General features: G+C 38.4%; 1 protein-coding gene and 1 pseudogene across 1 annotated transcript; both read left to right on the top strand.

Moving 5' to 3' along the window:
• The first annotated feature begins 1,214 nt into the window (after positions 1-1,214).
• Positions 1,215-2,027, top strand: LOC143639836 (olfactory receptor 14C36-like). The gene has a single exon (XM_077107877.1). The coding sequence runs from the start codon at positions 1,215-1,217 to the stop codon at positions 2,025-2,027; it is 813 nt and encodes a 270-aa protein (XP_076963992.1).
• Positions 2,028-11,897: 9,870 nt separating this feature from the next.
• LOC143400274 (olfactory receptor 14C36-like) lies at positions 11,898-12,829 on the top strand (annotated as a pseudogene).
• The last annotated feature ends 755 nt before the right edge of the window (positions 12,830-13,584 follow it).

Below are 13,584 nucleotides of genomic sequence, written 5' to 3' on the forward strand. Positions count from 1 at the left end.
GTCAAGTTGCTGAGGAGGACCCAGATTTGCAGAGGGCAGAGGAAATGACAATGTAGGTGACTTGAGAATGAACTGGTTTGAGCTACTGCAGAAGTGCTATAACTAGGAGCAAAACCTTCCTTTTAAGATATACAGTATCTTTTTGTATACTTGTGATGCCATTGAGAAGAAAGGAATAAAATGAAGTGTCAGGAAGAGGAAAGCAAATTATTGTATAGACAATGGAATCTTCGACTTTGTGCTTCTGAACACAGAGTAAAATCATATTATGGTAAAAAAAAGTTTAGGAGTACATCACCTGGACTGGAACCTTATGCCAGTTTTTGGAGAGGAAAAGAGAGTCCCAGTGGCAGCTGGAACAAGTTCCTGACAGAGGTCAAGTGGCCAGGAGGCAGCAACATCCATGTGGGGGTGAGCAAAAGGGAGAGTGGGGAACTGAAGGAGAGTCCAGGTGCTGTCAGGTCACCACATTTTTTATCACACAGGACCTGCAGGCCTGAAATGGAAAAGTTGTTTATTAAGGACTCTGTCCTTGTGAGTGAATTTTTTTCATGTTCATGGTGATAAGTACTCCAAGATTATATACATATTCCAAAATAAAAATAATCATAATCTGAATTAGGAATTATAATTTGAATTACTAATTGTGGATTAAATGAGAAAATAATGTTTAAATTTTATCCTGGAAGTGTGTGAAGGTAAGAAATACACAGACAATTAAGGAATGCACTATTCCCCAGGTGGGCATGCTGGAGAGGAGGTGGGCAACCCTGGAAGTGCTCCACATGGGAGTCTTAGGAGGTCAGATGAGGCTTTATGGGGGGGCTGAGGACAAGCCCTGCCGATCACACCCAGACCCTGGGCTGCAGACCTCCACACCTGCACTGGGAGGTGCACTCTGCTTAGAAATGATCACACCAGAAAATATATGTTTATATCAGAAAACCAATAGTGACCTTTTATCTTCTGGGAAACCTACTGCTAAATAGAAGAAAATAATGTGCACATGAATATGTAAAGTATTAGTACTGAGCATGCTTTGCTTTCTCTCTCATATCTTTCTATCTTTTTTCACAACTAGAATTTCCACAAATAGCTAATTTCACTATTGTAACTGATGTTTTTCCTCCCAGGCTTTCTTGATGCCTAGAATCTGAGTTTTTTTCTATTTCAAGGTATTCCCACTGACCTACCTGGGTACTTTGTTAGGGAATATGCTCATTGTCACTGTCACCACTGCTGACCAGAACCTGCACACACCCATGTACTTCTTCCTCAGGAACCTGTCCATCTTGGACATCTGCTACATTTCCATCACTGTCCCCAATGCCTGTGTCAACTCTCTCACTGGCAACTGGGCCATTTCCGTGGCTGGCTGTGCAACCCAGATCTTCTTGGTCATTTTCTGCGCATATGTTGAATATCTGTTTCTCACCATCATGGCCTGGGACCGCTATGTGGCCATCTGCCAACCACTCCAGTACCCCCTCATCATGGACGCCCAGTTTTGTATCCGCATGACTCTAGCTTCCCTGCTCAGTGGTCTGCTGTATGCAGGTGTGCACACTGGGAACACATTACGGCTGTCCTTCTGCCAGTCAAACGTGGTCCACCAGTTCTTCTGTGATGTTCCCTCTCTGCTGAGGCTCTCTTGCTCTGACACCACCAGCAACATGGTCCTCCTTCTTATCTCTGCTGTGGTTGTTTGTGTTGGTTGCTTCCTTTTTATTGCTATATCATATATTCGCATATTTTCTGCTGTGCTGAAATTTCCCACCAGAGCCCCAGGGAAGGCCTTCTCCACCTGCACCCCTCACATCCTCGTGTTTTTCTTGTTCTTCATTTCTGGCACAGCTGTGTACCTGAGGTCCTCAGCAACCTCTGACACCCTCCAGGACCTGGTTCTTTCTGCCTTTTACACCATGGTTCCTCCCTTCCTGAATCCTCTCATCTACAGTCTCAGGAACAAGCAGGTAAAGGACCCTGTGAGGAGAGTAATGGGAAGACAGTTGTTCTCAGGGAAATGATAAAGCTGTCTTTCAGCATCATCCTAATTTCTCTGAGTGAAGTTCAAGATTAGGTCAAATGCTCTTCATATCTGGGTGACACAAGTTAAACTGCCTACTCTAATGTCACTTCATTTGAATATGAGATTTTTTATTAATTGATTTTTCATTTACCTATTATTCCATGAATCCTTTATAAAATGTGTAATTTAATCAATGTGTCTTTTAATGAGTAAATATAATTAATATATTTGTTGAAATCATTTGTGGAGAAATGCATTAAAGATTCACCAAATACACTGCAGTACCTGTATCAAGTACTGTCACAGAGGAAAACTTTACCAATCAAATCTGAAGAAAACTTACACTCACATAATATGCTCTTATTCAGAAAAACATCAAGCAAATTAGTAAGCACTATGGTACATAACTGTATCAATTTAACTACTTTGAATATATGCAGTAATTAAATCCTAAAGAAGTTATAACCAATTTATTTGGAACATGAGAACAGTAATTCCTTGTCCATGAATACACAGAGGGCCATGTTTACCACACCCTGTGTCCCAACAGTCATATCCATCCACCAGGAAGAGCACCCAGTGCTTCCTTGGCAGTGGCAGATGCCAGTCTTTTATTATGTCCATGAGTGACTAGTGTGGGGGACAAAGCCTGGAGCATGAGTTGCAGGTCAGCTCTGATGTTTTACCTCCTACACATGTTACTTCTGTGACATCTATGCTAATGTGCCATGCCTCAAAATTATGACATGGTGGACCATTATATTTTTGCCTAAATTCCTGACCTGGGTCAACTCTTAAATTTCCCCCAGTTTACTGTACTTTGTAAAGTACATCTATCTATACTTGTTCCCTAAAACTTTATGGCAGTGTATGTGCTCTCTGATTATCATCATCATCATCATCATCATCATCATCATCATCATCATTTTTATTCTTCTTTTTTTAACAAAAGATTGAACTTAAGGTCTCATTCTCAGTTCTTTTTTTGTGTGTTTTACTTAGACGGAGACTTGCTAAGTAGCTTTAGGCCTTGCTGCATTGCTAATGCTGTCCTGGAACCTCTGATCCTCCTGCCTTAGCCTCCTGAGGCACTGTGATTGCAGGCTTGCACCACCACACCTGTCTTGTGGCAGTCTTTCATCACCTCCCAGAAGTTATTTCTCCCCAAGTATTCTAGTGCCCTCACTGGCATATATTTGATAATTATCAATAATAACTAACATATGCTGAAGGACAAGTTTATCTAGGTTTACTTATATAAAACAATGAGAAAAAAATATTTATATAATATCACATTCAAGATTTTAAATTACAAATTCAGAAAAACAATTTGTTCAACTTTACAATAATAAGAAAATATGGAGAAAAACATAAATGTACTTATTACCTAAGAAAATACAAAATAATAAACATATATGATTAATTGATGAATACACTTATTAAAGTTTTTAGGCAAGGGAATTCTTGTGGTAGGAGCAAAAGAGAACCCCAGCACTGACTGCTACAGGAAACCTTGAATTACTTAACAGAATTCAACCGTCCCCTCACTGTGTCCCATGGCTTCAGATTCTCACTGCTTCAATGTTCCCTGCTAGAACAGAAAGACCTTCAAAGAACCCCAGATAAGTTCTGTAAATCCTAACTTTATATGCATTTCCTCTACAGCTGTAGCTTACTGAATGCTAGTGAGTAGACATTTTACATGGATGACAGGGCTAGTTAAATTAATTTTAAATTTAATGTAAAAAGTTGGAATAAAATTAAATTATAAACACCAGTTCTATTTTTTGTATAGATAGTATTTTTTATTTGTCCTAATTAATCAGTTTTACATGGCAGCAGAAGGCATTTTGACACATTGTACATAATTGGAGCACAACTTCTCATCCTCTGGCTGTACATGAGGCAGAGTCATGTGTGGTACAATCACACATGTATATAGAATAATAATGTCCTCATTCCACTGTCTTCCCACCCCACACTCCCCTACCCTCACTCCCCTCTGTTCAATTTAAAGTTTGTCCATTCTTCCCTAGCCCTCCCACCATTACAGATCAGCATCTGTGTATCAGAGAAAATGTTGGGCCTTTGGTTTTAGGAATTGGCTTATTTCCATCAGCATGATATTCTGCAGCTTTGTCCAATTACCTGCAAATGCCATAATTTCATTCTTTTTTAATGCTGAGTCATATTCCATTTATTTATACCACATTTCCTTTATCAATTCTGTTGAAGGGCACCTAGGTTGGTTCCATAGTTTAGCTATTGTGAATTGAGCCGCCATGAATATTGATGTGGCTGTGTCACAATAGTTTGCTGACATTTTCTTTTGGATATAAACCAAAAACTTGGATAGCTGGTTCAAGTGGTGGTATGTAGGAGTTCTGCGTTTGAGATTCGATCTCTAATAAACTTCATGACTGTGGCACTTTGGTGGCTAGAAAGTTTCTGTGCAAAGGTGCAGAATGCCTGTCTGCTAGAAAGCTTGCATGTTAAAGACACAGGATGCCTGACCACTGTAGTAATGCTCTTCACGAGGGTCGCAATCTTGATTTTAGGCACATAGCTCCTGGGAATAGAAGAATTTGTTGGCTAAATAACTACCATGTTTCATCAAGCTCCCGTGCTCCTGGAGCTGCCCACCTGATAGTAACTTCAGACAACGGACTTTCTTGAGAACTGCACAAAGCTCCTGATGTTGCATATTGTAACTGTGAAATGAAACTGCAGAATAAGAAACTTTCTTGATACTCTAAACAATAATGTGGTTATGGTACTAATGACATAATGTAACCTATTGTTGTAAATAAATGTGGCCGCTTGGAAAAGGAGCCACTCTGCCTCCTTCCCTGTTTCTGCACCTTGTTTCTATGTCTCCTTTCTTTGAGATTATTTACAGTGGTTCTATTCTAATTTTTCTGCGGAATCTTCATACTGTTTTCCAGAGTGTTTGCACCAATTTTCAGTCCCACCTGCAATGTATGAGTGCACCTTTTTACCCACTGTAGAGAATCAGATGTGACTGCGTTACTATTACTGTCCTTGATGGAGTTTGCCTGCAAACAGGATATTCTGTCGAGACATAGAAAGGCAACAGCGGACATGCTTGAAAACGAGCCGTCTACTGTCCTTGGGAGGGCCTGCTCCCAAACGAGGGACTCCTTCAAGGTTTAGATAAAGTTACAGCGGACATGCTTGAAAACGAGATGTTTGCTGTCCTTGGGAGGGCCTGCTCGCAAATGAGAGGCTCCTTCAAGGTTTAGATAGGTAACAACAGACATGCTTGAAAACGAGGTGTCTGTTGTCCTTGGGAGAGCTTGTCTGCAAACGGGATGTTCTGCCAAGTGGGCTTGGAGGGCGCTGAGAAAAATTTTTTATCTGTTCTAACAAAGAGCAGAGCTCAGCATACTCCAGGTCGAGAGTAGATTAGCCATGAGAAGCGGGTCACTTCTGATTAGAAAGTAAAACTTCTGTATGCTATGCTTAATTAGTTGAAAGACCTGATTTATTGATGTTGGAAGGCTGCCTTCTTTGTTCACAATACTATAAAAAGATTGCTTGTACACAATAAAGGACTTTTTTTTCTGCTGCTGCTTCGCTTGCTATGCTTCTTCTTCTTCTTTCTTTTCCCATGCTGACCTGCAAGTGAATTACTGCAACACCCACCTTCTTGCCAATGCTTATTTGTATTCTTGATAATTTCCATTCTGATTGGAGTGAGATAAAATCTTAGAGTAATTTTAATTTACATTTCTCTAATAGCTACAGTTGTTGAACATTTTTCATATATTTGTTGATCAATTGTATTTCTTCTTCTGTACAGTGTCTTGTTCAGATAATTAGTCTATTTCTTGATTGGGTTATTTGGGGGTTTTTTTCCTCTCATTTTTTTGAGTTAAGTTTTATGATTTTTTTATATGTCCTGGAGATTAGCGCTCTACCTGAGTTGCATGTGGTAAAGATTATCTCCCGTTCTATAGGATGTCTCTTCATGTTATACTTTGTTTCTTTTCTGAGAAAAAGCTTTGTAGTTTGACTCCATTCAAAAAGTCGGCCCAAATTTTTATCATGTCAGCTTAGCACTGGACTTCCTTAACAAGACTCATAAAGCTCAAAAAAGAAAATCAAGAATCAACAATTGACATGGATTCAAACTAAGAAGCAAACACCTGTTGTACTGAAAGGTGTCCCTCTTGATAAAAGCTGTTGGATATTTAAGATATTTAAGATCATAAGATCTGGTAGCAAAAGATATAAAAAATTGAAACATTGGTATAAGAACTTTGTGACATCTCAAATCTTTTGTCAAATAACACAAAACCCTGCAGGTGCATGAGAATGATATACAATTTCTGCAGAATTTACAAAAGCATTTTCTTTGTGTATTAGTCATGAACAAAGAAATAGGTTTTTTTATAGTAATATAAATTATGTGAAAGATATCTATTGAAAAGTGAGCTCTTCTGAAATATTAACTCTACCCTTTAAGGAAACAATATTTAAGAGTACTTGTTAGAACCTTTATTGTGATTATGTTTCTCAGTGCTTTGTAGAATCAAAAAACTTCAGAAGACAAAATACTTAGAACAACACAAAGTTAGAAATTTGATGAGAGTTTAACAACCAACAAGAAAATGTAGTAATTTATTCTATAGTGTGTTTTAGGGTAATATTCATGACTGAGACTATTATGCCAGAATATTCAGACTTTTCTAAGTTTTATAAAAACTTTAGAATTATTTAAATTAATACCAGAGATATATTGAATTGTAAAAAAGCAGTTGTTATATTAGTAGAGTTAAAAAACAAATTGGATCAGAGTTTTAAAGGGATTGTTTAACAAACTAGGGCCAAGGAAGGTGTAATTGTAATAGATACCAGCACCTAAAGAGATGCTAAGCATTTCACACAGAGACATCAGGAAAGTGGCTGACAGCATCTAAGGAATTTATTTTTCTTTTTGTGGTACTGGGGTTTGAACTGAGGATCATTCAACCACTGAGGCATATCCCCAGCCCTATTTTGTATTTTAGTTAGAGACAGGGTCTCACTGAGTTCCTTAGTACTTTGCAGTTGCTGAGACTGGCTTTGAACTCGCAATTCTCCTGCCTCAGCCTTAGGAGCTGTTGGGATGATATGCATGTGCCACAGTGCCTGGCTGTTTTTTGTTTTTGTTCAGGTATTTTTGTCACAGCAATGCAAAGCTCACCAAAACAGGTTCTAAACATAATTGTAGAGAGTGTAGAGTGTTTACCAGAGAAGTCAAATACAGCAAAATATAAGATAATCAAACATTCAGTCAAATTATACTAGAGAATGAAAAATATGTCCACAAATAGATATGTTGATTAAAATATTTCTGGCATATGCAAATAATGGTTTGTCATTCATCTTTCAGAAATGAACAAATGATACATGCTATAAGTGGACTAATTTCAATGATGTTACGCTCACTTCAGCCAGAATACACATCATATACTCAGTGACTTATTTATATGCAATTTCACAAATATGTAAATTCAAAGATACAGAATACATTTAGTGTTCTCCAGTGACTGAAATCAGGGATAATATGGAAAATGTGTGTAATGGGTTAGGTGGCCAATTTGAAGTAAAAAACTATTTTGGAAAAAGATATAGCTGGAAATTGTACAATTACTCAGTGTGGTAACTCACACTGACTTGAGAACCATAAACTATTACAAAGGTTAATTTTAAATCATGTTGATTTCATCTTAATGATAAGAAACTTTTGCTGCTGAACTGGAGGTAGTTTTAGATGTTTCCCTCTTACAGGTTGGTGAAAGAGTTAGAGCTGCCCACCACACTTAATGTTAACTAATCCATAGAAACACCTACTGCGAACTCACACTGAGGTGAAGGAGGGCAGAGATGAAAACACACCCAGTGAGCACCATCATTCTCTCCTCAGTGTCATTGGTTTTTCAATAATGACTAAAGTCAATGCCCAGCAGAGGAGTTCCCATGTGTCATCCACTGTCCATGCCGGCACGTGGCCAGGTCCTCTCTCCTGGGCTCTGCAGATTCCACTGCCTGGTGGTGGGCTCAGGCCTCCTGCTGCCTCTGCAGGCTGAGCTCTAGGCCCCCTGGGGCCCTACTCCCACTAGCTAGGCACTATACTCACATAAAGCAATGGTGACTGAGCTCCCCACAACCCATATGGCACTGGGCTGACTAGACAGATCCACCCTGGCTGCAGACACAGTGGATGGGAGAAGCCAAGGAGAGATTCGGTACTGCACTATCATGGAGAACAGGTGACACTCAGGAGTGAGTACTTGGCATTTAGAGTCCAAATGCATCTATGATTCATAATTATTCTGCTCTGCAAATTGCAATTTCATCCAAAGAGTCAGCTAGCCCAGGAAAAGTTTGGTGAATTCTGAGAAGAACACAGGAAACACAGAGAGTCCTTATAACTGCATTATGGTGTTTGCTGTGATTGCCATGGCTTCAATAGGAACACAGGGACCTTGGGGACATCTGCATGGTGTATGGAAGTAAAGTGTGTAATAGTTCTTTGTGTTGCTTCTTGTTGGTTTAAAATTCTTTTCTTCAGATTACTATTACTTCTAGTATACTTGCAAAGTTCACAAAATTTCAGAGAAAAACAAACACATTCACATTAAGACAACAAGAATAAAATGCAAAACATGGTATAGGATAGATAGGTAGATAGGAATGATTTTATATAACTGATACACATGCACCAAAGTCAATAACTATAGGAAATATATTTAATGTGGTAGGCAATATTCTTTGAAATATTTTGAACATTAATCTCATTTCTTTTGTTCACAAAAACATGTTTTCAATTATTCCTTTGTTTGTATGGTGTCAGGGCTTGAACCCAGGGCTGCTTAATCATTGAGCAACATCCAAGCCCTTTTGAACATTTATTCTGAGACAGGGTCTTGACAAGTTGCTGAGACTAGCTTTGAATTTGAAATCTTCCTGTCTCAGCCTCCTGAGCTGCTGGGGTTATAGGCATGCACCACCACGCCCAAGTTTTCAATTATATTCTTAAGTTTTTATAGTAAATATATGTTATGTATGACTAAGAGGATGTGTGTGTCCAGTGGTATAAATATAAAAATAAAGTTGGACAACATTTGGAAGCATAATTTTATTTTCAGAATATATGTGCCTCAGCATTTTTAATGGCTTATCATTTTTAATGGCTTTTTATGCTTTTGTCTTCCAAACCAAGTAATATTAGCAGTTTTGAAGTGCTCTATTTATTATGTAATTTATTATTTGAAACTCTATCAAGAGAAATTGAAAAGAGAAAACTCTTAGCTTTTACCACTTACAGAGAAAGCACCTGGGCAGTCCCTCTTCATGTTCCTGGAGTTAAAACATGCTAGCTCTCCTCACACACATTGTGCTGACTCTCACTTCTACCAACCCTTTCTGTTATAATACCTTCATCTTATTGTCTTTATGAGAGAATTCTCTATAGGCATCTGTGCCCCTTAAATGAGAATGTAGAATTGAATCACACCAAAATATTAAGGCCAATCTATGCAATCTAAGCCACATTGTTATTTTAAAAATCTAGGTTCAAAAAGTCATCTGATCTTTAGAATCTACTAAAATTATCTGAGGCTCTCCGTAAAAGTTAGGTGGTGCTTTGTACATTTATTTTATTGTATTTATACATGATTTTGTATTGGTGCTCCATAAATGGAAGTTTTTGAAGACTGATACATTAAAAAAAAAAGTCAAATTCAGAAGAATTTATCAAACCATAGCTAAATCACACAAAGGAGGACATCAAGTAAGTTAATATAACTCAAACTGGTTTGTGGAGAATTTGCTAAGTTCTATTGGAGATGGAAAGGCAGTATTTGCCTTAGTGTAGAAAAACAATAATAAAGAAAGAAAATGTCTCTGTAGTTTTATGCACCTTCTAGATTTGAACCCATGTTGACGTCCCGTCTGTATGTGACAGGATGTCCTGGGGTGATCAACAGGAGCTCCTATAGCTCCTGGAATCCAGGTTAAAGGGTAAAACGTCTGGCAAATTTCCTTATTATTCTCATCATATATCGCATTCCGAATTTTTTATATTAATTTAAATTTTTATATATGTACCACTTTATTTCATGTTCTTTTAAAAAACAATCTTTTACTAAAACTCAGTATCTGCAGCAGATTTTGCCATATTATAAATCATTAGTAAATATTTGTCAAGATTGCCTGCTTTGAAAAAATCTTTCTTTCTGCAAAGAAGTGGGGGTATTTTATTTCAAATGAACACACACTGTATTTCTTACAGAAGTGAAGAAAGGACATCACTGATTTAGAAAGTACTCACTTGTAAATTAGTGGAATAAAGAAACTTAGTTCATGTTAGCAGTTAGTCAATTGTGCTACATTGCATTTTTTATTAACTACGATGCATGAAGTCACTTACTTGCTACTAAGAGAATAAAAAGCTGAATGATACAAGGTTCAAAAATCAAGGAATTTATACCAGTGTTTTGGGTGACTAGTACATATAGATCTACTAAAAAGTAAAATAGCATGTCAACTTCTAACACTAACAGAAAAGTATAAGAAAAATTAGAGGCTAAGAAAGAGATTTAGAGAAAAATTTGCATTTCAGCCTCTTTAAAGAGCAGTATATACTAATGGGGAAAATTCAATCAATTATGTCTTGGTAGAAAAGAGGCTCAGTCAACAAGGTCCAGGATATGCTATGAACAAGGAGGTCACTGAAATGTGAGTTCAGGTTTGTGTCGGGGAGGAATGGGGGATGGGGCTAGCAAAAGATTGCAGGTAGATTAAGTAGGACCCCTTGAACTTCACCAACACTGTGAAATTAACAGTAATGTTCACGAGTCTGGCCACCCACCAATGACCTTGGGGGACATTCACATTTTCAGAGGAACCCAAGCAGGCTCATCAGGAAGGTCTCTTTTCTAAGGGTGAGTGTGTTTAACCTGGCAAGGTGCTGAGGGGAACCCAGGTTGCAGAGGGCTGAGGAGATAATGATTTGAATGACAAAGGATTGAACCAGTATGAGGTGCTGCAGGAGTGCTATAACTATGAGCAAAACATTCCTTTTAGGGTATGCAGTCAGTACCTTTCTGTACACTTATGATAACTTTAAGAAGACTGGTATATAAAGGGAAATGTCAAAAAGAAAAGGTACAATTATTATCTAGACAAAGGAATCTTCAACTTCATGGTGCTGAGCACTGAGTAAAAATATATTAAGGTTAAAAAGTAGAAGTTTTGTAGAATGTCAGTCTCTAAAGACCTTACACTGATCTGTTGGAGAAAAAAATAGCCCCTGGGGGAGCTGAAACAGGTCTGGTGAGCATGTATGAGTTTTTTATGTTCATGATGATAAAGTCTCTGAAACCATACCTACAAAAATATTTATAAATTATAATGTGAATTATTTAGTGTGTATACAAAGGCAAAATGTGGTGAATTTTTATTTATGAAAGACAATGAGGTAACTAAACTACAGAGCATTAAAGAACGCACTGTCACACAGGTGCTCAAACAACCGAGAAAGTGACCAATGCTTGCTAGTGCTCTGCATGGGAGTCTCAGGAGGATGGAGAACGCCTGATGAGGAGCTGAGGACAAGCTCTGAAGGTCATACACAGACCCTGGGCTGCAGACCTCCACTCCTGCAGTGGGAGTTGCACTATGCTTAAAAATGTTTAAAAATATCAGAAAAAAAAAGAGTCACCTTTCCTCTGCAGTAAAGCTGATGCAAGATACAAGAAAACAATCTGGACATAAATATGTAAAATAATTGTATTAATTATTTTTTTTCTTCCTCTCTCATCTATTTATCTTACTAGGCAACCAGATTTTCCAGCAAATGGCCAATTCCACCATGGTAACTGAATTTCTCCTCCTGGGCTCTCCTGATGGCTGGAATCTGAGTTTTCTCTACTTCACAGTATTCCCAATGACCTACCTGGGTACCTTGTTAGGAAACCTTCTCATTGTCACTGTCACCACTGTTGACCAGAACCTGCACACACCCATGTACTTCTTCCTCAGGAACCTGTCAATTTTGGACATGTGCTTCATTTCCATCACTGTCCCCAATGCCTGTGTCAACTCTCTCACTATCAACTGGGTCATTTCAGTTACTGGTTGTGCAACGCAGATCTTCTTGGTCCTTTTTTGTGCATATGTAGAGATTTTGATTCTCTCCATCATGGCCTAGGACCGCTATGTTGCTATCTGCCAGCCCCTCCAGTACCCCTCATCATGAACCGCCAGTTTTGTGTCCGCGTGACCCTGGCTTCCCTGCTCAGTGGTCTGCTGTATGCAGGTGTGCACACTGGGAACACATTCCAGCTGTCCTTCTGCCAGTCAAACGTGGTCCACCAGTTCTTCTGTGATGTCCCCTCTCTGCTGAGGCTCTCCTGCTCTGACACCACCAGTAATGTGGTCCTTATTCTTGTCTCTGCTGTGGTCATTTGTGGTGGCTGCTTCCTTTTTATTGCCATGTCATACATTCACATATTTTCTGCTGTGCTGAAATTTCCCACCAGAGCCCCAGGGAAGGCCTTCTCCACCTGCACCCCTCACATCCTCGTGGTGTCCATCTTCCTCAGTTCTGGCTCAGGTGTGTACCTGAGGTCCTCAGCAACCTCTGACACCCTCCAGGACATGGTTCTCTCTGCCTTTTACACCATGATTCCTCCTTTCCTGAATCCTCTCATCTACAGTCTCAGGAATAAACAGGTAAAGGAAGCTGTGAGGAGAGTAATGCAAAGACAGTTGTTGTCAGGGAAATGATAAAGATAACGTTTCAGCATCATGCTAATTTCATTGATCATGCTTCTTAATTAGATACATACTCTTCATATTTGTGCTTTACAAGTTACATTGTCTACCTTTCTATTACATTATTAGGAGCTGAGTTATTTCATAAGGTATATTTCTGTGTCCTTCCATATCATTACCATGGACCTATAATAGAATGTGTAATTTCATCAATGCATCTTTTAATGATTAAATATAATTCAATATATTTGCTGAAATCATTTGTGGTTATATATTTTAAAGAATCATCCCATATGTCAATTACCTATATCAAATACTGACACCAAAGAAAACTCTAGGAGATAATTTATTCTTATGTAATTTGCTCTTATTCGGAACAGTGTAGAACCTACTTGTAAACACTGTGATACATAATTTGTCAATTTATTTACTTTTAAAATTATTTAAAAAATCAAATCCTAAAGAAGTTATAGCCAAAATGTAAAGAATTTAACGGTAATATTTTTCTCCATCTAGACCAGGCAAGAAGAAGAGACTCCTTTCTGTGAAGTAATGAGAGGGCCATGGTTAATGCACCCTGTGTCCCAACATTCACATCTTTCCACAGGAAACAGGAGCCTGTGATTCTTTGGCCATGACAGGGGCCAGTCTTTGATTGTTTCCATGAATTGAGGTCAGCTTTCTGATGGTTTGTCTTCCACACATCTTACTCCTGTAGTGTTGTGCTAATGACTTAGTCCTAATAATCATGGAGAAATGGACCATAG

Source organism: Callospermophilus lateralis, assembly GCF_048772815.1.
Source record: "Callospermophilus lateralis isolate mCalLat2 chromosome 5 unlocalized genomic scaffold, mCalLat2.hap1 SUPER_5_unloc_1, whole genome shotgun sequence".
Lineage (NCBI taxonomy): Eukaryota > Metazoa > Chordata > Mammalia > Rodentia > Sciuridae > Callospermophilus > Callospermophilus lateralis.